A 26615-nucleotide genomic window follows, 5' to 3' on the forward strand; every position below is an offset into this window, starting at 1 on the left:
TACCTCCTCCTGCTTATACTTTATTCCCCCACTAAGTCTTACTGGTTTTTCCTCCAAATTTTATCCCAGTTAACTTCACCTCCTCTGCCATGATTCAGGTGTAAGTAGGTGTTATTTTGTACCTGAACTATGCCAATAGCCTCCTGTTTGATTCTTGCTGACACTCTTGCCTTGCTATAATCTGTTCTCTATGCAATAGCCAGCATACTATTAATTTTTTCTTTCACTCCCTTACTTTAACTTTTCCATGGGTGTTCTGTTGCTCTGAGGATAGAATCAAAACTTTCCATTATACAGAAAAGGATTTATATCATCTGGTTCCTAGATAATTCTCCAACCCCATAACTTTCCCATACTGACCATGCTTCTGAATTTTCTCTGTTCCTCAAATACCATAGCCCTGTCCTCTCCAAATATTTAAACAGAATGTCCATTTTTGTAATGTCCACATGACAAGCTCTTACAATTCAGGGATCCCTTTAAAGAACCCATGAAAACAGGCTTCCTCACTGATTTAGCCTCTTGTAATTCAATGGTATCTATCAAAATGGTGAAAAAACTAATGATGTACTATATGTTGGCTAACTGAACATAATAATTTAAAAATGGTGAAAAATATATGTCCTCCAAATCTGTTTCTGTGCATTTCTGTTGCAGATATGTATGCTAATGTGAAAAATGACATATGAACAATGTTATTATTAAAACATTGTTGGAAATAAAAAATGTTAGAAACAACCTAAATGTCCAGCAGACAACTAGTTAGCACTTTCTTTGTGATAAACTGATTTATTATTAACATGGTAATGACTATACTGAATGTGTGCTTCATCTCAGGTAACATATTAAATGAACAGGACTTTTAATATAGTGGACTGAAGAATGTAGAAATTTTTTAGATAATTTCAGCCACACTGTGAGAATTGGTACATAATGTAAACTTCAGTTAAGCCCTAGGATGAATGTGGGTCCTATACTGAGACACTTTCTTAGCTCTCAGGAAAAAAGAACTTTAAATTGAATAAGTCTTTATATAGTATGTGAGTTCTATTTTTTAGTAGACAGACCATCATGTTCCCTTCCCCTTTCATTTTGTGAATGTCCATATGGGCAGGTCTAAGACTGACCTGAAGAAAAAAGAGGGAGAAATGATAGTGTTAGCGAAGGGTAAGAAGTGCTAGAACATGACAAGAAAAAATCAGTAAGGAATCACTGGCCTAAAACCTAGGTTAGGAACTGTGAAAAAGAAGAGGTTATTTGGTAACCTATGTTGGATAAACACTTACAAAAAGCTTATTCTTTGGCAGATCCAGGATATGATCGGAAAAGCCAAAGTATTTCCTGGCATTTTGAGAACTGGCATAAAAGCGATCTGGTTAGAACTTAGGGAATAGGTGAGACTTTGGAAGAGAAATGGACTCCTAACCCTTCACATTGTATGAAAAAAAATTTTTTTGTTAATTTTTTTATTACATTCAGTTAGCCACTGTATATATCATTAGTTTTTGATGTAGTGTTTCATGATTTATTAGTTAGGTGTAACACCCAGTGCATATCACAACACGTCCCCTCAATACCCATCACCCTCTTACCCCCTCCCCTCATGCCTCTCTTTTCCGAGACCCTCAGTTCATTTCCCATACATAGCCTCTCATGGTTCATCTCCCTCTCTGATTTCTCCCCCTTCAGATTTCCCTCCCTTTCCTTATGGTCCTCTGTGCTATTGCTTATGTTCCACATACGAGTGAAACCATATGATAATTGTCTTTCTCTGCTTTATTTATTTCAATTAGCCTAATCTCCTCCAGTTCCATCCATGTCGATGCAAATAGTGGGTATTCACCCATTCTGATGGCTGAGTAATATGCCATTGTGTAAGTGGACCACATCTTCTTTACCCATTCATCTGCTGAAGGATCCTTCCACAGTTTGGCTATTGTGGACATTGCTGCATGAACATTTCTTTAGCAAAAGAGATGGTAGACAGAAAATGTTGAGGAACAAGAAGGAATTTTTTTTTTAAAGAAGGGACTAATGGAGGGGCGCCTGGGTGGCTCAGTGGGTTAAAGCATCTGCCTTCGGCTCGGGTCATGATCCCGGGGTCCTGGGATTGAGCCCCGCATCGGGCTCTCTGCTCAGCAGGTAGCCTGCTTCCTCCTCTCTCTCTGCCTGCCTCTCTGCCACCTTGTGATTTCTGTTTGTCAAATAAATAAGTTTAAAAATTAAAAAAAAGAAAGGACTAATGGCTATATTATATGTCATAGATCTTCTATGTTATTGACAAAGATTCTTGTCCTTAATGCCCTTGCCTTGAAGAGGTTATGTTTCCACCAAGCCTCCAGATCATAGGAGATCCAGAGCAGCCCATGGGGTTGTCTTGCCTTGACCCAATCCATGGAGATAAAATGTTAGCCAAAGCACATATGAGAGGCACGGGGATGGTTAAGAAAGGCCAAGAGACCAGTTGGAGAGCCTCTACTTGCCTTTCCAATAACTGGTTACTAACATAGACTTGCACCCTAATTTCTTTATTTTAATTTAATTTCTTTTCAGTGTAACAGAATTCATTGTTTATGCACCACACCCAGTGCTCCATGCAATACGTGCCTTCCCTAATACCCACCACCAGGCTCCCCCAACCTCATACCCCCTGTCCCTTCAAAACCCTCATATTATTTTTCAGAGTCCATAGTCTCTCATGGTTCATCTCCCCCTCCAATTTCCCTCAACTCCCTTCACCCTAATTTCTTAATCTCAAATTTCTATCATGAACTCCTGGAATCCTCAAGTTTGAGCCTGATCTGGTCTGATTACCATTTGGATGTTGAAGTTTCCTCCAAAAGAAACTGTTTGGTTTCTAGGTGGACATATAATAGCCTGAAGTCAGACCATCACTAGCCCATTAGTGAGGCAAAAAGCAGGAACTATTCAGGTTAAAATTCATGTACTGGTTAATTCAAAACCATGTTTCCATAATGTGACAATCACAATGATTTCTTATTCTTTCACATATCTATCTCCCCACCCCCATTTCCAGCAAAAGAGAAGAAGAGCATGAAGATGGATAATCAGAGCAGTGTGTCTGAATTTCTCCTCCTGGGGCTCCCCATCCAGCCAGAGCAGCAGGGCATATACTACACTCTTTTCCTGATCATATACCTGACCACAGTGTTGGGGAACCTGCTCATCATCCTGCTCATCAGGCTGGACCCTTGCCTCCACACCCCTATGTACTTCTTCCTCAGCCACTTGGCCTTCACTGACATCTCTTTCTCATCAGTCACAGCTCCAAAGATGCTCATAAACATGCAGACACAGACTCAATCCATCTCATATGGTGGATGCATTTCCCAGGTGTATTTCTTCTTATTTTGGGGGGATCTTGACAGCTTCCTTCTCACATCAATGGCCTATGACAGGTACGTGGCCATCTGTCACCCCCTCCTCTATACCGCCATCATGAGTCAGAGCCTGTGTTTCCAGCTAGTAATTGTGTCCTGGGTCCTATCTTGTGCTAGTGCCCTTTTGCATACCCTCCTCCTGGCTCGTCTCTCTTTCTGTGGAGACAACACTCTCCCCCACTTCTTCTGTGACCTTTCTGCCTTGCTTAAGCTCTCCAGCTCAGATACCACAGTCAATGATCTGGTTATCATCACTGTAGGGGGAGTGGTCATTATCCTGCCATTCATATGCATCCTCGTCTCTTATGGACGCATTGGAGCCACTATCCTGAGGGTTCCCTCAACCAAAGGAATCTGCAAATCTTTGTCTACTTGTGGCTCTCACCTCTCTGTTGTGTCTCTGTACTATGGGGCAATTATTGGACTGTACTTCTTCCCCTCATCCAATAACTCCAATGACAAGGATGTCATTGTGGCCATATTGTACACTCTGGTCACCCCCATGCTAAATCCCTTTATCTACAGTCTGAGGAATCGGGATATGAAAGGAGCTCTGGGACACCTACTCAGAAGAGGAATATTTTCACCATATTGAACACTGTTTTCCCTACTAATTAGATATAAGACCTGTTCCATTCTGCACATGCAACGTGAGCTTCCTTTCCTCTCTGAATAGCTCCTTTTTAATGAATCTTGATGTGGTGTTCTTCAGTCTCTGTTTTAGCTTGGACTTAGGTTTCTTCTCTGTTTAGTTTCCTTGTTAATTTTAGAGTCATAGGGAAAAAACATACCTGTACAACCATCTTTTCTTGAAGGAAGAACATCAGGAAGAACCTAGACCTGAAGTGAACTTAGGCAGTACTTCAGTGTAGTTTAATCCAAATATATCTGATTTTTTAAAAAAGCACATCCCTGTCCCACATACATAAATAGAGTGTCCTATTTTTCATCTGAAATTCTCATTTTGCTTTCGGTCCTTGAGAAACTACCTCTACTCAAGGCAGATATAACTTTCACTGCTATAAACTGATAACTGTAACAAATATTTCCATATTAACTATTTAATTTAATCCTAGTAATCGATATAAAGGAGGAAATTCATATTAAGAGATGCTTAGTAGGTAGCCCAGTGACACAAACTAGGAATGTTTAGTAGAGGTGGTATTTACAATGCTGTATGTATGAGGTCAAATCCCGAGTTCTTTAAATCACTTGATTATTTTTCAAACTGGAATAATATTTTTACCCATTTTATTGGAAATTTTATTTCAACTTTAAAAAATATTGAAATAGCATACAAAAAAGCATATATGGCATACATATGTCTTAAATTTATATGTATATATACATGGTATGTTGTACATGTGAATACGTGTGTATGTGTTTACACATGTGACATATAATCACATTTTAGAGAATAATATTAAAAGAAATATTCATTTAACAATCTCTAGGCTTAAGTAGTAGAAAACTAACAATACTGATGAACCCTTGGTCCTGAGAGATTCTTAATTTTTGTGACTCTGGTGAGTAGAAAATGACATCTCATTGTGGTTTTACTTCCAGGTTCTCTATTTATGAGGTAGAGCATCTTAACCTACTTATTGGACATTTGTGACAGAGATGGCTGGCTATTCACCAAAAATTCATGACCTTCTCCTTAAGTGTGAAGTTGTCAGTGGGAGACAGCTGCCACATTTCCTACTAATCTAAGTGTTGCTATGTGGCACATTCTCCCCAGGAGAAGAAAATGTCTATACTTTCCTGGCCAGAATTTTAAAGAAATGTCTGTGTTTTCTCCTCTATTGTCTGAGAAAAAAATAATTGCTGCCCTGATAGATAACTGAACCTGATTCTCAAATTACTGCATAGTGAAATGTCATCAACCTTTTAGAAGACCTGCATTGGACCATTAGAGCAGCCATCATTATCCTTATTGGTACAACATTTCTTTTGTGAAATACATGATTATGTATTTTCCCTGCTTTTCTATTTGATTGTTTCTCTTCTATTTATTGCATTGTCTGGAATAATCTGAAAATTAACCCTTTTTCAGTTGTATATGTTTCAAATGTCTTCCATTACTGGAAGCTTGTTAGCTTTTTAAATGATCTATCAATGTCTTAATTTTAATGTGATTAAAGTCATTAATGCCTTATTTTATGATTTATGTCCTTGACTTTAAGTGTTTCCTTGAGAAAATCACCTTGAAAATGGCAATCAATCTGTTTTATAGACAATGAGGAAGGGATTTGGCATCAGGAAAAGTTCAGAGGCTGTGGAATGGTAGATTCAGATTTTTTGTCAAAGGGAACATCTTGAATTTACATAAATAGTAAGAATACCCCAGTGTACGAATCCCCTCTAGAACCATTAACTGCAGATAATTCAGTGTTAGGTGGGTTGACCCTTACTCTTGTTCAAAGGATAGATAGAGCTGTTTAACAAAATAAACTACAAGACTGATAATGGTTCTATAGTATCGGTGTCAGAGTAAAAGTCCTTCAAACTCAAATAGATTATCATCATTACACACACACAACTTTATGACTGACAGCTAATATGTAAGGCATTGTTCAAAGTATGAGGGAGGTTTGTGACCTTGGGGGAAAAAAAAGAAGCCAATTGAGTTTCTAGAGGGAAACCCTTACCCTTGACTTAATTAATTTAATACACAATTAATATTGTGTAAAAAGAAGCTGAGCTAAATGTCATCAGAACAGAAAAACAGAATATCCATAGTATCTGCTTTGATAACAATTCAGCAGGATCCAGTTTTTACAGCACTTTGAAGATTTCCATCCCCCATTGGGGCTTTATAATGGCACTGGCTAGTAAATCATGTGATTCTTGGGTGGTTTAAATGAAATATGTCTGGATTTTTAAAAAGAAAAAGAAAAGAACTTCCCTGTCTTAGAGACTCCCAGGCTGTCTTCCCACACATCCTCTGTGATATAACTAAAGTATATTTCTTCCTGGTATTGCTTCTCCCCGGAGCCCCTGGTTTTGTGGTGGTGCATTCCCCACAGATCTCTTATTCTCTCTTTGAGTTCCCTAGACTTCCTCATGGTCTTCTTGGGGAGAAGTGAACATGGCTTCCCACCTGGTCTCCTTCTGACATAACTCACCTATAATCCATAGGAAACTATTTTTTTTAAAAACTGAAATGTTGTTAACACATTATGTTACATTAGTTTCAGGTGTACAGCATAGTGATTCCACACACAGGAAACATTTTTGCTTTTATTGCCCCACCATGAAAAGAAGTGAAGGAATTTCTCAAACATAATTCTATTCCCCAATTCCAATTCCCTCTCTCCCCGCCCTCCCCATGTCATCTTTCCTATTGTTCTTGCTCTCATCAAAGTAAGAGATACATATCAAATTCTCTAAATGTTTTTTGAAGTTTCTCCCACTAAGCTTGAAGTGAGGAAGAAAGCATCTCCTTGTCTGTTGAGAGGATTTGGGGTTCACTGTGCAGCTTTCTCAAAAAAACTCCCCCACTACTTTATGAGAACCTGTCATATTTAGCTCTTAGCATTTTTTAGACCCATGTCTACGTTGAGAGGCTCATGAGTTATGCAATTGAGCATTGGGCATTTCCTATAAACATCTATATTTTAAATCTTACAACTCACTTTGGCATCTTGTGTCTATCAAATCTTGGTACCTCAGTTGAAACTTCCAGTTTAATATCCTGAACATGCTGTTCCTTCTTCCTATGATCACCTGGACAAGATAGAACTTCATGTGTCTGATTAATTCTGATTTGTTAAGTTTCAGATAAAGCAAAAAAAAAAAAGAAAGAAAGAAAGAAAGAAAAAATATGGCTGTGAAATGCATCCATAAGGAATGGATTTGTACTTTGTATGCATGTTCATCAGCATCTTTGGGACAGTGACAGATGAGAACGCAACCTTCTCTGGGAAGTCTTTCATGTACTCTGCCACTAGGCTGAGCTAATTATTCCTCCCCTGGACACAGTGTTTCATATAAACAAAGTTTATAAATATAAACAAAGTTCATATAAACAAAGTATCATGCTCAATCACTCTGGAGTCAGACAGCTAAGATTAAAATCTTCCTTCACTAACTCTGATGTTAAGATTTTTTTTTGAGCATGAGTTTTCTCAAAATATCTCTTAGGGTTGTTGTCAGAATTAAATTAGGTGATTTTTAAAAATTTTTGTTATTTTATATTTTTATTTATTTTAATTTTTATTTATTTTTTAAATTTCTTTTCAGTGTTCCAGAATTCATTGTTTATACACCACACCCAGTGCTCCATGCAATACATGCCCTCCATAATATCCACCACCAGGCTCACCCAACCTCCCACCCCCTGCCCCTTCAAAAACCTCAGATTGTTTTTCAGAGTCCACAGTATCTCATGGTTCATCTCCCCCTCCAATTTCCCTCAACTCCTTCTCCTCTTCATCTCCCCATGTCCTCTGTGTTATTCCTTATGCTCCACAAATAAGTGAAAGCATATGATAATTGACTCTATTTTAATGTATCTTGGGCTCTTAGACCAGTACCTGAGACAACTGAGGTGGCATTCATTTTGTTGCTGAATATCTGTGTGTGTTTGGGAAGAAAGGACATGTGGGTTGTATTCCTGAAGAACAAGAAAGTAGTGTGTTAATTATTACGTAAGGAAAGTAAAATTTACTATGCTCTTCTTGGAAGTTCTAGAAAGGCTCAAAGTCCCTGATGTCTGAGTGAAGAAGGAGACTTATCATCACCAAAATGGAAAATTCCTTAGTTATATGCAACTAATGAATTGTTGAACACTACAATAAAAACATGATGTACTATATGTTGGCTAACTGAAAATAATGAAAATTTTTAAAAAATTAAAAAATAAAGCTTCCCTGTGACCCTGCCATTGCACTACTGGGTATTTACCCAAAGATACAGATGGAGTGAAAAGAAGGGCCATCTGTACCCCAATATTTATAGTAGCAATGGCCATGGTCGCCAAACTGTGGAAAGAACCAAGATGCCCTTCAATGGACGAATGGATAAGAAAGATGTGGTCCATATACACTATGGAGTATTATACCTCCATCAGAAAGGATGAATACCCAACTTTTGTAGCAACATGGACGGGACTGGAAGAGATTATGCTGAGTGAAATAAGTCAAGCAGAGAAAGTCAATTATCATATGGTTTCACTGATTTGTGGAGCATAAAATATTGCATGGAGGACAAGGGGAGTTAGAGAGGAGAAAGAGTTGAGGGAAATTGGAAGGGGAGGTGAACCATGAGAGACTATGGACTCTGAAAAACAATTGGAGGGTTTTGAAGGGGCGGGGGGTGGGAAGTTGGGGGAACCAGGTGGTGGGTATTGGAGAGGGCACGGACTGCATGGAGCACTGGGTGTGGTGCAAAAACAATGAATACTGTTTCGCTGAAAATAAATTAAAATAATTTTTAAAAACTGGAAAAAATATAATTTAAAAATTTTTAAATTTAAATTCATTTTAATTAACATAGAGTGTGTTACAAGTTTCAGAGGTAGAATTTAGAGATTCCAAATATATATATCTATATATGTATATATAGATATATATATATAGATGTTTGAAAGACCAAATACATTTTTAGCAAACTGAAAATTTGGCAGAAGGCCAGCCCCAATGGCTTCCATTTGACGATACCAACCAAAGTGATACAGCATCTTCAAAGTATTTTGCAATCCCATCATCCAAGAAAAGAGCAAATTAAGTCCTATAAACCATGTCCCATTTTACTATTCTCCCTAACAGGTGAAAGGATAATGTCAGCAAAGTTTTTCTGAATGACATTGTGGAAGACAAGTGAGCTATTTTTACAATAATTTGTATTTACAGGTAATTGAGAAAATAAGATCATATGGATATTTTAAAATAGAAGTATCAGTTGAAAGAATATGTTTTCTTACTCAAAAGTTTTCTCAAGGCCCCTTTCATGTCTTTATTTCTCAGGCTATAAATGAAGGGGTTCAACATGGGAGTGACCACTGTGTACATCAATGAAGCAATTATGTTCTTGTCGTTGGTGTTGTTGGATGAGGGAAGAAAATAGAGACCAATAATTGCCCCATAATAGAGCGTCACCACTGAGAGATGTGATCCACAAGTGGACAAGGCTTTGCAGATGCCCTTGGTAGAAGGAACCTGGAGGATGGTGGCCCCAATACGGCCATAAGAAACCATAATGCATAAAAATGGAAGCATAATAGCTGTCAATCCTGCAGTAAAGATTACCAGTTGGTTGAGGGAGGTGTCTGAGCAGGACATTTCGAGCAGGGCGGCAAGGTCACAAAAGAAGTGGGGGATGGTGTGGTCAGCACAGAAGGACAGCCGAGCTAGGAGGAGAGTATGCAAAAGAGCACAAGCACAAGCAATGACCCAGGACCCAGCCACCAGCATGACACAAATGCTCTGACTCATGATGAAGGTATAATGCAGAGGATGACAGATGGCCACATACCTGTCATAGGCCATTGAAGTGATTAGGAAACTGTCTAAATCAGCAAAGAATATGAAAAAATATGTCTGTGAAATGCACCCTGCATAAAGAATGGATTTGTACTTCGTATGCATGTTCATCAGCATCTTTGGGACAGTGACAGATGAGAACGCAATATCAGTGAAAGCCAAGTGGCTGAGGAAGAAGTACATGGGGGTGTGGAGGCGAGAGTCCAGCCTGATGAGCAGGATGATGAGCAGGTTCCCCAGCACCGTGGTCAGGTACATGCCCAGGAACAGGACAAAGAACACTCCCTGCTGCTCTGGCCAGATAGGGAGCCCCAGGAGGAGGAACTCAGACACGCTGCTCTGGTTCTCCAGTCTCATGCTGGTATATCAGCTGAAGAGGACCGGTGGGTAAGTTGAAAGGAAAAGGTGGAATGTTTCTGGATAAAAAAGCAATCACTGTGGAGAGTATAACAAACAGGACTTTTTGATTTAGAAAAGTCTTCATTCATATTTTCTTACATTTGAGGCATATTTTGCCAGATAAATATAGAAAACATGTACATTTAGGATAGGTAACCACTTTCTTTCTCAATCGATGCCAGGCTCTGCAAATGACAATACTAACAGTTAACATTTATTGAATGTGGTCCTCATGCACTGTTCAAATAGCTCATGTACAGTAACTGATTCAACCATCTTAAGTATATAAATGAGGGAGGTACCTTGTTATTTCCACTTTTCAGATGGGCTAGCAGAGGAAGACAGTCTCAGAGTCACTGAGGTAAGAAAAGGATTGGCTAGGATTGGGACTCCAGAGTTTATTCTCTGGAAGCAGAATAAGTTACTTGACATCAAAAATCTCATTGCCCATGGGGCACCTGGGCAGCTCAGCTCAGTTAAGCATTTGACTCTTGATTCTGACTCAGATCATGATCTCAGGGTAGTGAGATTGAGCCACAGTCAGTGTGGAGTCTGCTTGAGGCTCTCTCTCTCCTCCACTCCCCCTCTCCCCACTCAAGCTCTCTATTCCCTCTAAAATAAGTAAATAAAATCTTTAAAAAAAGAAATCTCACTGCCCTTCTTTATTTTGTGCATAGTGATCTGTTTAATTCTTCATCCTCTGTTTCTTGACACATTCCATGATTATTGCTGATTTGTTCATTGGCTGTAGATCCAGAATCTATCATAGACAATTAATGAATACACAATATAAATTTGTTTTTCCACCGAAAGTTGTGACATTCAGTTAAATTCATCATGGCAGCCTCTTAAAAAACTTACCTCAGGCCTGTTCAAAACCTAGGTTTTATCCTAATAATCCTGAGGTCCCAAGCATGGTGTAATATTCAAAGAACTGAGATCTAAAAGCCAAATGTAATTTTTAAAAGGAATTCTAATCTTTCCAGTGTGTCTAAAGCAGTCTACAAGAGATTTATTTCCTAACCCAAATCAATATAAAAATATTTATGTTCTTTTTTTTTTAAAGAGAAGGCAGGTATTCATTACAACATATCAAAACTTATTGTAAAGGCATATTGATTACAACAAAAAATGTATTTTTACAAAGATAAACTAATAAAACAGTAGAGGAAAATAGAGAACCTAGAAACAGATATGTTTATGATGAGGACCTAGTCTCACCATCGCTTTGTCAACTGGATTTAGAAGGCACCCATGTACCATCAGTCCTGGTTCCCTTACCCACAAACAAGTGAAAGGAATTGTGTAATCATGAACCATTTTAATCTAGTAGGTGAAAATTCATGTTGAGAGATAAATATCAATGGCAAAGGGAGCCAGCTCACTCCCTGTAATGTCTGGAACCAGATATCAAATCAGAATATTTATGAATGGTTTTCTATTAGGTCTCCCAGAAATAGGTGAAAGGTTGTTTGCCACTTAGTCCTAGAGGCAAAAGCCTCTAGGCTTTCTGCACGGATTCCAGCACTTTGGACCCAACATTGACCCCAATGTCTTCATGGATTGTGGAAAATGAATGACAGAACACTCCCTCTAACTTATTTGAGATTCTTCAAATTTTCTGGGTCAGTTTTCTTGGGGGGACACGCAGAACGATACCTATGTAGTGTGATTTCCAGAAAAACATCGAATCTTCTGTATCTCCACCCAAAATACCACACTCAATAGACTGTTGGTACTTGAAATTCATTCAGCAAGAGAAAAAAGGCTTTAAGTTCCCAACTAAAGTAAATATTCCTGGATGAGGATTTCCTATGGCCAATCCCCTCACTGATGGGATGACTGGGAGCCATTTATAATATTTGGAGACCAGGTTTGGATGGTAGAACAAGGGCACTGACTTCCTCAGACAAACTGAGGAAAGGAGAGGATTAGGGATTACATGCAGCATGAAAGTAGAGATTGAAGATAAAGAACAAATTCATCACTTTTGCAATTGGGCTGCTCTAAGGCTAAAAATAGTCACACTGTTAATAAGATCTGACTTAGCACCTAATTTGTGCCAGGTGCTTTTCAAGTACTGTTCATTTCCTTCCCCAGCTTTTTTTTTTTTTAAAGATTTTATTTATTTGAGAAAGAGAGAGAGAGAGACAGCAAGAGAGGGAATACAAACAGGGGGAGTGGGAGAGGGAGCGGGAGAAGTAGGCTTCCCACTGAGCAGGGAGCCCAATGTGGGGCTTGATCCCAGCACCCTGGGATCATGACCTGAGCCAAAGGCAGATGCTTAGCAACTGAACCACCAAGATGCCCTTTCTTCCCCAACCTTTTGACATAGACATCCAGATCCTCATTTAAGAGAGAAGAATGCTGGAACTCAGTAATTAAACTTGCCCATTGTTAGATAGCACTATTATCTGATAATGGGACTTGATCCCAGGTCTATCTGTCCTCAAAGACTATTTTGCTTCCACTATATTACATGACTTATTAATGATACCCTCAAGTAAGACAAAACTTGTTGCCTGAGAGCACTCAAGAATTTTAGGAAGTATACTATGTGTAGGCTAATCAAATTTAAATAAAAAAAAAAATAAAAGAAAAGAATTTTAGGAAGTAAATCAGGAAGTCTGAGGATTAATACAAATCTATGACTTCAAGATATGCCTAGATGGTAATATTAATAATCATGATAACAGTAACATTATAATAATAATCATTCATTAATCACATATTTATCATGTGAATACTATAGGCCAGGGGCTGTGACATGTACTTTATATCATCCCAGCCTAACAGAACAACAAAAAAGTCATTTTTTTCATTTAACCTATTGGAAACTAGGGCTTGGGGAGTATGAGTAATTTGCCTAAAATCATTCATCAAGAAAATTAAGGACAAGTCATTCAATCCCAGATATACATGATTTCAAATCCATGTTCCTAACCATCATCCTATATTGTCTGTAGGAGAGCATGGTTTGATGGAAAAGAGACCTCTGGGTACATGCTCCTCATTAAGGAAAAGATGATGGGACCTGTAATTTCCCCCAAGCCTTTGGGTGGATGCCTGGCCTCAGTCCTTATTCAGATGATCAAAAATAAATAGAGAGACTAGGACACAAGCTACAGGATCTACAAAGATAGCTGTTCATAGAGTGAATTTTTCAGAGCTCTAGGACAAAAGCAGGTCAGATATTGGTCAATCTTTTTTGATAGACTACCTAATTTCTATCAATAAGTGAAAAAAGTGAAGGTAACTATGGTATGTATCTACTGGAAACAATGCCACATAGCTAATAAAATGAGTTTCTAAAAAGCTTATGATATAATTTTTGAAGGAACATAACAGCAAATTGTAGGTAGGTAGACATATTTACAACCATTTTCAAAACAAGGCAGATTATATTATTTTTTAACCTGGGAAGTTTTTCTCATGGTTTGAATGCATGCCATATATTCAGCAGAACTGTAAAAGAGACATTTTCCTACAAGGAAAGTACCAACCTTCAAGGAATTATAATCATTATGTTCACTTAAGTTATTTGAAGTGAAAACAATCTGAGGGGTTTGATACAATGAAATTATAAAAATGTTTGGTAAAAGTATAATCATCTGCAATAATTCTGTAGCTGATCATACACACACACACACACACACACACACACACACACACACACACACATTGCTGAGTGAAGTCTATAAGCACTGCCCTTACCGAACTCAGTAAACTCAAGGATAAACTCAAGGACTGTCAGCTCCAGGATGGGAAATAATTTTTCATTTCAAAAAAGTTACAAGCTCAACCCTCAAATGAGCAGGAGGTACACTCTCTTTTTCACCAGGTCCAAGGCAACAACAAAGGTATCAATTTTTATCAGCTAACTTGGGAACCAGGGGACCAGGGCTACAAATTTCTGGTGTTGGACAATTTAGAAATAATTACTGAGTTTCCCTTAACCATCCCGGTGGAGATGTGCCTTTACCAGATATGAAAGATAGTCAACTCCTTTGGGAATATAAATGAGGACTAGTTTGCAGACTCATTTACTCGTAAAGAACTTTCACATCATTAAGCTCACTTAACCCTCCCAATAATTCTTGAGGTAGATAGCATTTTTCCCATTTTATTGCCTTTGAGGGTGCTAAAAAAAAAAAAAAAGCCAATGAGGATTGTAACCCAAACATGGTAACTTCAAACCTAACGCCTAATTCCATAGCACCATGATGCCTCTCTCATAATGGCAGGCTCTATATCATATGGACTTCTTCCTTCTCACAATTAATCTGAAACTGGGAAGAGAGTTGTTAATAGTCCCTGGGAAATAAATACATTTATCAAGGAATAGTTGGACTTCTGTTTCTCAAAAATAGAGGGGTTCTTTCCCTTCCTTTAGAAACACCTCAATGCACCCAGGATTTTTATTTATTTATTTATTTATTTGGTCAGCCATAACACAATATAGTTGGCACAAGCTCAGGGCTCAAATATATTCTTTAACTATGAGTATGAGAAGCCTTCAGAAACCTACTCCATTCAGATTGGGAAAATTAGAGAAGAAACAAAGAATCAAGTGGAGGAGATAGAATTTTCATTCATTATTTTCTTCAATAATTTATTAATTTACTCATCCATTTACTCAAAATGTTGTGTAACTTCTGTGTGGCAAAAATTTTATGAGATATGGTGAGTAAAGATTTGTGAAAACACAGTTGTTGTTGTTGTTGCTGTTGTTGTTTCTCTGAAATAGCTCACAATTTAGGAGGCAGGCCAGAACAAACATAAATGCTGTAGTTAGGGTGGGTGAGTTTGGTAGTTGGTGGTGTAGGCTATGACACATAACAGTTTCTACTCTTTGCCCAATACTTTTTCAAGTACTTTGAAAAATCTTTCTTTAGAATTAGATTAGAAAGATATCTAATCCCAGCATAATATAAAAAGATAAGTAGTTACAGCCCAGTTTCCTAAAGGAAAGGGTTAAGGCAATTATGATACACACTCACTGGAAGTAATATTATATAGACACTTCAATGATGTTTATGAAAAACTTATTATATAATCTTTCAAAGAACATAATGGAAAACTGTATATAAGCATGTTTACAACTCTATATGAAAATCCAAGTTATCATATTTTAATTTTATTTTTTTTGAGAAAGAGAGCCCACACACACACAAGCAGAAGGGCAGAGAGAGAGAGGGAGAGAGAATCTGAAGCAGGCTCCTTCCTGAGCATGGAGCCATTTGTGCTGCTCAATTTCATGACCCTGAGATCATGACCTGAGCCAAAATCAAGTCAGATGCTTAGCTGACTAAACCACCCAGGTGCCCCCAGATTACCATATTTTTAAAACCTGGAAGAATGTGCTCTGGAATGTTAATAGAGGCTACATTTTATAGGGAATAGAGGCATTTATGTATTTTTTATTAATTTTTTATTTTTTCAGTGTAACAGTATTCATTATTTTTGCACCACACCCAGTGCTCCATGCAATCCGCACCCTCTCTAATACCCACCACCTGGATCCCCCAACCTCCCACCCCCCGCCCCTTCAAAACACTCAGATTGTTTTTCAGAGTCCATAGACTCTCATGGCTCACCTCCCCTTCCAATTTCCCTCAACTCCCTTCTCCTCTCCCCTTGTCCTCCATGCTATTTGTTATGCTCCACAAATAAGTGAAACCATATGATAATTGACTCTCTCTGCTTGACTTATTTCACTCAGCATAATCTCTTCCAGTCCCGTCCATGTTGCTACAAAAGTTGAGTATTCATCCTTTCTGATGGAGGCATAATACTCCATAGTGTATATGGACCACATCTTTCTTATCCATTCATCCGTTGAAGGGCATCTTGGTTCTTTCCACAATTTGGCGACCATGGCCATTGCTGCTATACACATTGGGGCACAGATGGCCCTTCTTTTCACTCCATCTGTATCTTTGGGGTAAATACCCAGTAGTGCAATGGCAGGGTCATAGGGAAGCTCTATTTTTAATTTCTTGAGGAATCTCCACACTGTTCTCCAAAGTGGCTGCACCAACTTGCATTCCCACCAACAGTGTAAGAGGGTTCCCCTTTCTCCACATACCCTCCAACACATGTTGTTTCCTGTCTTGCTAATTTTGGCCATTCTAACTGGTGTAAGGTGGTATCTCAATGTGGTTTTAATTTGTGGTTTTAATCACTAGCCATCTCCCTGATGGCTAGTGATGATGAACATTTATTCATGTGTCTGATAGCCATTTGTATGTCTTCATTGGAGAAGTGTCTGTTCATATCTTCTGCCCATTTTTTGATATGATTGTCTGTTTTTGTGTGTGTTGAGTTTGAGGAGTTCTTTATAGATCCTGGATATCAACCTTTTGTCTGTACTGTCATTTGCAAATATCTTCTCCCATTCCGTGGGTTGCCTCTTTGTTTTCTTGACTGTTTCCTTTGCTGTGCAGAAGCTTTTGATCTTGATGAAGTCCCAAAAGTTCATTTTCGCTTTTGTTTCCTTTGCCTTTGGAGACATATCTTGAAAGAAGTTGCTGTAGCTGATATCGAAGAGGTTACTGCCTATGTTCTCCTCTAGGATTCTGATGGATTCCTGTCTCACGTTGAGATCTTTTATCCATTTTGAGTTTATCTTTGTGTACGGTGTAAGAGAATGGTCGAGTTTCATTCTTCTGCATATAGCTGTCCAGTTTTCCCAGCACCATTTATTGAAGAGACTGTCTTTTTTCCACTGTATATTTTTTCCTGTTTTGTCAAAGATTAATTGACCATAGAGTTGAGGGTCCATATCTGGTCTCTCTATTCTGTTCCACTGGCCTATGTGTCTGTTTTCATGCCGGTACCATGCTGTCTTGGTGATCACGGCTTTGTAGTAAAGCTTGAAATCAGGTAACATGATGCCCCCAGTTTTATTTTTGTTTTTCAACATTTCCTTAGAGATTCAGGGTCTCTTCTGATTCCATACAAATTTTAGGATTATTTGCTCCAGCTCTTTGAAAAATACTGGTGGAATTTTGATCGGAATGGCATTAAAAGTATAGATGGCTCTAGGCAGTAGAGACATTTTAACAATGTTTATTCTTCTGATCCAAGAGCATGGAATGGTCTTCCATCTTTTTGTGTCTTCTTCAATTTCTTTCATGAGTGTTCTGTATTTCCTCAAGTACAGTTCCTTTACCTCTTTGGTTAGGTTTATTCCCAGGTATCTTATGGTTCTTGGTGCTATAGTAAATGGAATCGATTCTCTAATTTCCCTTTCTGTATTTTCATTGTTAGTGTATAAGAAATAGAGAGAAAGGATCAGGAGGAAGCCTGGAACAAACAGCTTAGAAGCCATGAAAACAGAATCAGGGAAATAAATGATGCCATGAAACGTTCCAACGTCAGAATTATTGGAATCCTTGAAGGGGAGGAGAAAGAAAGAAGTGTAGAAGACATAGTGGAATAAGTTCTTCATGAAAATTTTCCCAATCCCGCGAATGGAACCAGCATTCATGTACTAGAGACCGAACGGTCTCCACCCAAGATTATAGATTCAAGAAAAACATCAAGGCACCTGATAGTCAAATTGAGGAATCATAATTGTAGATGTAATCTCTTGAAAGCTGCTAGGACAAAGAGGCTCCTTACTTACAGAGGAAAGCCCATCAGAATAATGTCAGACCTGTCCACAGAGACCTGGCAAGCCAGAAAGGGCTGGCAAGATATATTCAGGGCACTAAATGAGAAGAACATGCAGCCAAGAATACTTTATCCAGCAAGACTGACATTCAAAATGGATGGAGAAATAAAGAGTTTCCAAGACTGGCAAGGCTTAAAAGACTATGCAACCACCAAGCCGACACTGCAGGAAATATTAAGGGGGGTACTATAAAAGAGGAAAAATCTGAAGAATAGCACTGAACAGAAATATAGAGACAATCTACAGAAAGAAAGACTTCAAAGGTAACACGATGTCAATAAAAATGTATCTATCAATAATCACTCTCAATGTGAATGGCCTAAATGTGCCCATAAAATGACACACGGTTGCAGATTGGATAAAACCACAGGACCCATCCATATGTTGTCTACAAGAGACCCATTTTGAACCTAAAGATAAACCCAGACTGAAAGTGAAGGGATGGAGAAGCATTTTTCATGCCAATGGGCCTCAAAAGAAGGCCGGGGTAGTGATTCTCATATCAGACAAATTAGATTTTAAACTAAAGACTGTAATCAGAGATACAGAAAGACACTACATCATTCTTAAAGGGACTATCCACCAAGATGATCTAGCAATTGTAAATATCTATGCCCCCAATATGGGAGCAGCCAATTACATAAGAAAACTGTTAATCAAGATAAAGAGTCATATTGATATGAATACATTAATAGTAGGAGATCTTAACACGCCTCTCTCAGAAATAGACAGATCATCGAAGCAGAAAATCAATAAAGAAACAAAGCATTGAATGAGACACTGGACCAGATGGACCTCATAGATATATACAGAACATTCCACCCTAAAACAACAGAATACTCATTCTTCTCAAGTGCACATGGAACCTTCTCCAGAATAGACCATGTATTGGGTCACAAATCAGGACTCAACTGATACCAAAAGACTGAGATTATTCCCTGCATATTCTCAGATCATGATGCTTTGAAACTGGAGCTCAATCACAAGGAAAAGTCCCGAAGGAACTCAAACACCTGGAAGCTAAAGGCCACCTTGCTTAAGAATGCTTGGATCAACCAGGAGATCAAAGAAGAACTGAAACAATTCATGGAAACCAATGAGAATGAAGACACTTCGGTCCAAAACCTATGGGATACAGCAAAGGCAGTCCTAAGGGGGAAATACATAGCCATCCAAGCCTCCCTCAAAAAAATTGAAAAATTCAGAATACACTGGCATTTATGTATTTTAAAAATATTTCTCTGCCATAATATTTATATACTCATACATTTATTTTATAAGCAATGAAAATATTAGAGTCTTATAAACCATTGTTGAATTTCATGTTCCAGGAAGAAAGGTATAAGAAGAGGAAGGCAGTTGCCCCTAATAGGCATCATTGCTCTGATACTATGATTGCTCTTTTCCCCACTCCCATTCATTACACAGGACCCTGAAAATCAAGGCATAAAACCTTCAAAGGACAAGTTCCTGCAGCCTCAGGGAATAGTCCCTCTCCTAAAAATAACCTGCAGCCAGCAAGCAAATGTTTACTGCCGCTGCCAAATAGTCTATATCCCACTACTTTGTGGGGCTTCCACCTTTCTAAATACATGTTCAGAGAGAGAAGAAAGCATGATCTTTGTTGAATTTATCCCTGGCTTTTTATTCCTTAGTACTGGGCACACAGAGATACACTTTAAAAATGCTTCCTAAGGGTGCCATTATCTACCATGGATAGCTCCAACAAGGGCCTCAGGTTCTGCCAACTTAGATGATCCAGTTAGTAGGGTGCCTTGTACCATAGCCTGAATCAGCCGCAGAGCCCTCTGTTGAGATCCCACTCAAACTGGCAATCTATCAAGTCATTTGACAAATCAATTAAAGCAGTCTTCTAGGTGTGGTATGCACTCTCCAAACTCTGAAGAGTCCTACAAAGTGCTGTGAAACATGCAATAACTTGCCCTTTGCTTTCCAGCTAGAATTTTGTCTTTCATCCACCCAAGTGTGAGCTCCTCTGTTGCCTTCTATGCCATGCTACTTGCCACAGATCTTTCTTCTGTCTGTAGCATATCAGACTTCAGTCTAAGGGGTCTCCATTTTGACTCACTGCATTTCAGTCTTCCCAGACCCACCTTACATAGCTTTGCCTGTGCATTGCCGTCTACTCCTGTTGGTACTGATGGCTATATAGGTTCCTGTATCAGGGTCTGAGCTCCCTACATTCTGTATCCAAGTATTGCTATCTGGTCCATCTACTGACTTGCCTCACCACAGATTTTCCCTCCCCACTGCACCAAGTGTCTGCTGTGTCCCTCCCAATGAGTCTGGTAGTTTGCAATGCTAGTTTACAATGCCCACTTTGAGGTTGCTAAGCTGCTACTTGCTAATATTCCAGTCATTTTTTCTCTGGCTTTTGCCTAGAATGCTGTTGGTCTTCAACAATTCTGAGCTCACAGTCTCCTGAATCCCTTTGCTCTGGGGTACATGAAGTTGTGGCATTAATACAGGGTCATCAGAGCTAGAGAACAGCTTGCTCAGCTATAAGCTTTGCTTATACCTCCCACCCCCTAAATCCAGATATCAAAAAGGCCAAAATAAACTTTCAAAGATTATTAACTCAAGGTATAAATACTTCTTTCTTTATCACATATGTCTCATTCCAGAGAATGACTAATGCCACAGTAAATGAGCATTTTCTTCAAAGGTCAGCTTCAAAGAACTTGAAGCTTTTAAACTTTGAGTCAGTTTTTCTGGATTGTGTGTGTGTCAACATTTTTTACTTTTTGCAAGTTTGTCTTTTTTGTGGGTTATTTTTACCTCCCTCCCTCCCTTCCTCCCTTCTTTTCTTTCTTCCTTGAAAATTATTTTTATTGATATAACCAAACCTAAGTTTGTCAAGAAAATACTAAATCCTCCCCCCAAAAAGGTGGTTATTCCTATCTCTTCCCATGTTGCATTTCATAATCATCACCAGAGAGAAGAAAGTCATTTTCTTTGGGCTACATGGTGGGTAGAGCCCAACAAGAACCCTTTGTATAGGAGATAGTTCTACCTAAATTCTCAGAGGCCATCTAGTCATTTGGCTTTCTGTTTGGATCTGGTTGGATCCAGTAATTTCTCTCCCTTTTTTTTTTTTAACCTCTCTGGAGTTCAGTTTATGTCAAAATGTGATTAAAGTAGAGCCTAGAACATTGTTGAAAGGAGACTGAAGATACCTTGAAATCCTTTCCCTGTGGGCTCATTTTCCAAGTTTCCCAGCACTAACATACCTACCACAGGATATCTTTCCTATGGGAATTAAGGGGAAAATCAGGCCTGTAACCTAAGTCTCCAGGATGTTTTGAACTGGAAATTATAACTTCTGCTTCCTACTCCCTAGGGTTCTCTCCTCGGCTAGTTATACTCCTCAGTTCATAGATTTGGAGCTGGTTCATAGGAGTGAGAATCTGAATGTTTAACTTTTCTTGCTGATGCCCAAGAAATGTCTAGGATCTTGGAAGCTGATATTTAGGTCCCCTAAAGAGAATCTCAGGACACATTTACTTACCAAACACTGGATCATAAATTCAGGCAAGGTCAGTATTTGGGATGGAATGGGTCTGTTTCCTCAGCACATATGGGTGTATACACAGGGATGGAAGAGAAAGAATGAGAAAGATGATTCTGACATGGAGGAGAAGAGAGAATAAAAAAGAGGCTCCCTCGTCTGCAGGGAGTCTGCTTCTCCTGCTGACCTCTCTCCTCTCATGCTCTATCTCTCTGTCTCTCAAATAAATAAATAAATAAATAAATCTTTTTTAAAAGGCAGGGGGAGGCGCCTAGGTGGCTCAGTTGGTTAAGCAACTGCCTTAGGCTTAGGTCATGATCCTGGAGTCCCAGAATCTGAGTTCCCTGCTCAGCGGGGAGTCTGCTTCCCCTGCTGACCTCTCTCCTCTCATGCTTTCTTTCTCTCATCCTCTCTTTCTCTCTCAAATAAATAAATAAAATCTTTAAAAAAAGAGAGAGAATAAAAAAGAGAATGAGAGAGGGCAGGGAGGAAGGGAGAAGGAGTAGAGATATGGAGTGACAGAAAAACAGAGAGAGGCAGAGAGAATGAGAAGTGAGAGAGAAAGAAGGAGAAAAATGACAAAGATAAACTGAAAGGACGGACAAGAAGAGAAAGAAAATAAAAAAGACAAAAGTGAACCAAGAGATAGTGAGATACAGGGAAGTGGTCTTCAGAGGAGTTTCCACTTGCTTTAGCTCTGACATAGTACAGTTGCTGAATGTGGGAGAGGGTATTTTATTTTTTTTTTAATTATATCTTTAGATTCTCAATAATATTTTCTTATTTTTAAAAATATTTTTAAAAAACTATTTAAATTCAGTGTAAACCTATACTGTATTATTAGTTTCAGGGGTAGAACTTAGTGATTCCTTAGTGGCATATAACACCCAGTGCTCACTACATCAAGTGCCCTCCTTAAAGCCCATCACCCAGTTACCCCATTCCTCCCCCCCACCTCCCTTCCAGCAAACCTCGGTTTGTTTCCTAGAGTGGGAGAGGGTGTTTTATAGTCACCGTTGTGACTAGTGGCAAATGTCTCTAATGAGACAGTAACCTCATGTCCTTACATTTTAGGTAGGAATTAGCTTTACAAAGCAATTGCTTCATTTCATTGAATACCACGTGGACATTGGGAAGGACACATGAGTTTTGTTGTATACTGGTACCCAGATAACCAGAGTCTCTGGATATTCCTGAGATCTTTCCAATAGTGGTGTATTCATTTCCCATTAATGCTCTAACAAGTTACCACAATGGTAGTGGCTTCAAAAACCAAAGCATTTATTATCCTATAGTTCTTGAGGTCAGACGTCTGAAATGTCAGCACTCCTCAGTGAAGGCTCTAAAGGGAGAATTTTTTTTTTATGTATGTATGTACGTATGTATGTATTATGTTATGTTATGTTATGTTAGTCACCATACAGTTTTTAGAGGCCACTTGAATTCCTTGGCTCATGGCCCTTTCCCCATTTTCTACACCAGCAGTAAAACATTTTAAAGTCTCTCCCTGACTGATTCTTCTGCTTCCCTCTTTTACATTTAAGGATACTTGTGATTACATTGGGCCCTCCCAGATAATCCAAGCTAATCTCATTTTAAAGGCAGCTGATTAGCAACCTTAATTCCATGTGCACCTTAATTCTGCCTTGTCATATGCCATACTAGATCCCTAGGTTCTGGGCATTAGGATGGGGACATCTGTGAGGGTTATTATTTCTGCTTATCTCAACTGACTAGCAGGTATTGTAAGATGAGAACAACAAAGAGAGCAATGAAAATTTGGGATACAAGCTAAAAACTCACTTCTTTTGGCATCTTTTGATTGTACTCCTAATTTTTCATTATGGGATGCTATTAAGTTGCATAGGGAGGAAAGGAAACGTATTCAAAAAGACATACTTGGTATGTAATTTAAAATGCTGTTGCATCATCACAGCCTTCTATATGTTGTCAGTAGAAAATAAACTACAAATAAATCTGCATGAAATATTTGCTGGAAATCGGCCTGATCTTTGCTTTCTCAACATGAGATCCAGGAAGCCCAAAACCACCAAAGGGAAGGAGTCTAAGTGACGTCAAATGTAAATGTGTATTGAAGGCAAACGCTTAACTGACTGAAGCACTCGGGCGCCCCATATATGGAATTTAGGAAAATCTTAATGAGATGTGTATTTTGGCTTATTATTTTTTAAGACTTTATTTATTTATTAGAGACAAAGAGAGCACAAGCAGGGGAGAGAGGGAGAAGCAGGGTTCCCACTGAGCAGGTAGCCTGACGTGGGGTTCGATCCCAGAACCCTGAGTTCACGATGTGAGCTGAAGGGATACTCTTTTAGCTTGTTATTACATTGAGGATTAATTCATTTCCACTGAGTATTATGTGGAAGCTCCTCAATTGCACAGAATTTTGGAAAATGGCAAGTAGGTTATCAGTTGCCTCAAGTTCCAACAGATTATATATTCCCTGCAAATTTATGGGAAAACAAGAACTCACTTCAGGTCATGATCCCAGGCTCCTGGGATTGAGACCTACCTCAGACTCCCTGCTTGGTGGAGAGCCTCCCTCTGCCCGCCGCTCTGCCTGTTTGTGCTCTCTCTCTGTCAAATAAATAAAGAAAATCTTTTAAAAAATTCAAAAAAAAAAGTAAATGTGTGTTTCTAAGAAGTTGGAACAGAGAAGTCAGCCAAGAGTGAGAGAGGTGGAGGTAAGGGAGAAGAGTTGGAAATGCAGGAGAGACAGATTTTTCAGGGTCTTTAAGCCATATTAAGGTTGTTACACTTCATCTTAAGATCAACAGGAAAACTTTGAGGGTTTCCAAACAGGGAAAGTTATTTAGATTTTTAGAAAGAAATATAGGTTTTAAAGAAAAAGATCTATCTTCGGCTGCCGTAGGGAGAATGGATAACATAATTCAGAGTTTCGTAAAAACCCTCTACTGAATTGGAAGAACCCTCTACTGAATTAAAATAAAAATGTATGTATATTGATGAGTGCTTTTTAGCCAATAAATACTATTTGTATCATTTTATTTGAAAAATCCACCTCCCATCTGAAATTGAACAACTGAATTCAAATTGTTGAAGTCAAAGCTTCTTGAGGTTGCTGTGCTGTGGTTGATGATTTGGAATACTCAACACAGAGCATTCTTGGGGTAGTAACATGGCTGAGACATCATATTCCACAGTCTGGTCATCAGTGTCAGAATTCTGGTTTGTCACTAACCCAGGAAAAGCTGGCTCTCATTAACAGTCTTTCATCAACAATTTTTCTAATTCTGTTATGTGCCAACATATTAAAAAAATGAGAAATAGGTTGTTTCCAAAATAAAACATATATATTTTTCATATGACTACTAAAAATGATTATTTCAGAGTCCTTAATAATTTCAACTATTCTTCATTCCCAGCAAAGGAAAGAGTATCATGAGGAGGGAGAACCAGAGCAGCATGTCCGAGTTCCTCCTCCTGGGGCTCCCCATCCTGCCAGAGCAGCAGGAAGTGTTCTTTGCCCTGTTTCTGGGCATGTACCTGACCACGGTGCTGGGGAACCTGCTCATCATCCTGCTCATCAGGCTGGACTCTCACCTCCACACCCCCATGTACTTCTTCCTCAGCCACTTGGCCTTCACGGATGTCTCTTTCTCATCTGTCACTGTCCCCAAAATGTTGATGGACATGCATGCTAAGTACAGATCCATTCCCTATGCAGGGTGCATTTCACAAATGTATTTTTTTATATTTTTTACTGACCTGGACAGCTTCCTTATTACATCAATGGCATATGACCGCTATGTGGCTATATGTCACCCTCTTCGTTATACCACCATCATGAGGGAAGAGCTATGTGCCTTACTAGTGGCTATATCTTGGATCCTGTCTTGTGCCAGCTCCCTTTCCCACACCCTCCTCCTCACCCAGTTATCCTTCTGTGCTGCTAACACCATCTCCCATTTTTTCTGTGACCTTGGTGCTCTGCTCAAACTGTCCTGCTCAGATATCTTCCTCAATGAGTTGGTCATGTTCACAGTAGGAGTGGTGGTCATTACCCTGCCATTCATATGTATTCTGGTATCTTATGGCTACATTGGGGCCACCATCTTGAAAGTTCCTTCCACCAAAGGGATCTGCAAAGCATTGTCCACATGTGGCTCCCACCTGTCTGTAGTGTCTCTGTATTATGGGGCAATATTTGGGCAATATCTTTTCCCCAAATTAAGCAATTTAGTTAACAAGGACATCATTGTGGCTCTCATGTACACAGTGGTCACACCCATGTTAAACCCTTTTATCTACAGCCTTAGGAACAGGGACATGAAAGAGGCCCTGGGGAAACTCTTCAGTGGGGCAACTTTTTCCTCACAATGATATAACGTTTATTTAAATCAAAACCTCATTTTGGTTGATGTATGTATTTGATTTTCCATTTGAATATTTTTCAAAACTTTAATGTTCCCACCCTAAGGCAAATGGTGGCATGTTGGATGTGCGTGGTAAATATTTGTTGTCCAGAATTTCATTCCCATATTAACAATGCTCTCTTTTATAAATATCTTTTGATCAGCAAATGCTAACTTAATTTTATTACTTATTTCTGCAACTTGGGGGCATGCATAATACAATGATTTGGTTTTGGTTATCCCTTATTTGAGATTTTTGGAACCCCTTATATTTTGGGCCCATAATCTCAGGCTTTAAGATGCCCCAGACTCTAAAGAATTAGCTATTTCATTTCATTACACTCTCTTATGTATTTTTTTTTTTTTGCAAATCCTCCAATTTTTAATAAAAGCTCCCAATTGGATTTTTTATGTGAGCTTCCCAGTTTTAAAATACTATATGGACCAAACAAATGTGTATAGTCAGGGTAAGGTCTGCAAAGGTCACCAGCATTTATACCCCACGGTAATGGGATAACTCGATGATGAGCATTAAGGAGGGTGCATGACACGATGAGCACTGGGTGCTATATGCAAACAATGAACCACTGAACATCACATCAAAAACAACGTACTATACCTTGGGTATTTGTTTTAAATAAATAAATAAACCCCACTGTAAAATGTCTTGACTTGTATGACCTGCCCAGGAAGATAGAAACTACCATAGGCAGATGGTGGGAGGAT

General features: G+C 38.8%; 2 protein-coding genes across 2 annotated transcripts; one reads left to right on the forward strand and one right to left on the reverse strand.

The window, feature by feature from the left end:
- Positions 1–3054: 3054 nt before the first annotated feature.
- On the forward strand, positions 3055–25857 carry LOC116872547 (olfactory receptor 1J2-like). The gene is made up of 2 exons (XM_032865789.1): positions 3055–3547; positions 24905–25857. The coding sequence occupies exons 1-2, from the start codon at positions 3055–3057 to the stop codon at positions 25855–25857; spliced, it is 1446 nt and encodes a 481-aa protein (XP_032721680.1).
- On the reverse strand, positions 9302–10243 carry LOC116872548 (olfactory receptor 1J1-like). The gene has a single exon (XM_032865790.1). The coding sequence runs from the start codon at positions 10241–10243 to the stop codon at positions 9302–9304; it is 942 nt and encodes a 313-aa protein (XP_032721681.1).
- Positions 25858–26615: the final 758 nt, after the last annotated feature.

This window comes from Lontra canadensis, unplaced genomic scaffold (genome assembly GCF_010015895.1).
Source record: "Lontra canadensis isolate GAN:19392208 unplaced genomic scaffold, GSC_riverotter_1.0 scaffold30, whole genome shotgun sequence".
Taxonomy (NCBI): Eukaryota; Metazoa; Chordata; class Mammalia; order Carnivora; family Mustelidae; genus Lontra; species Lontra canadensis.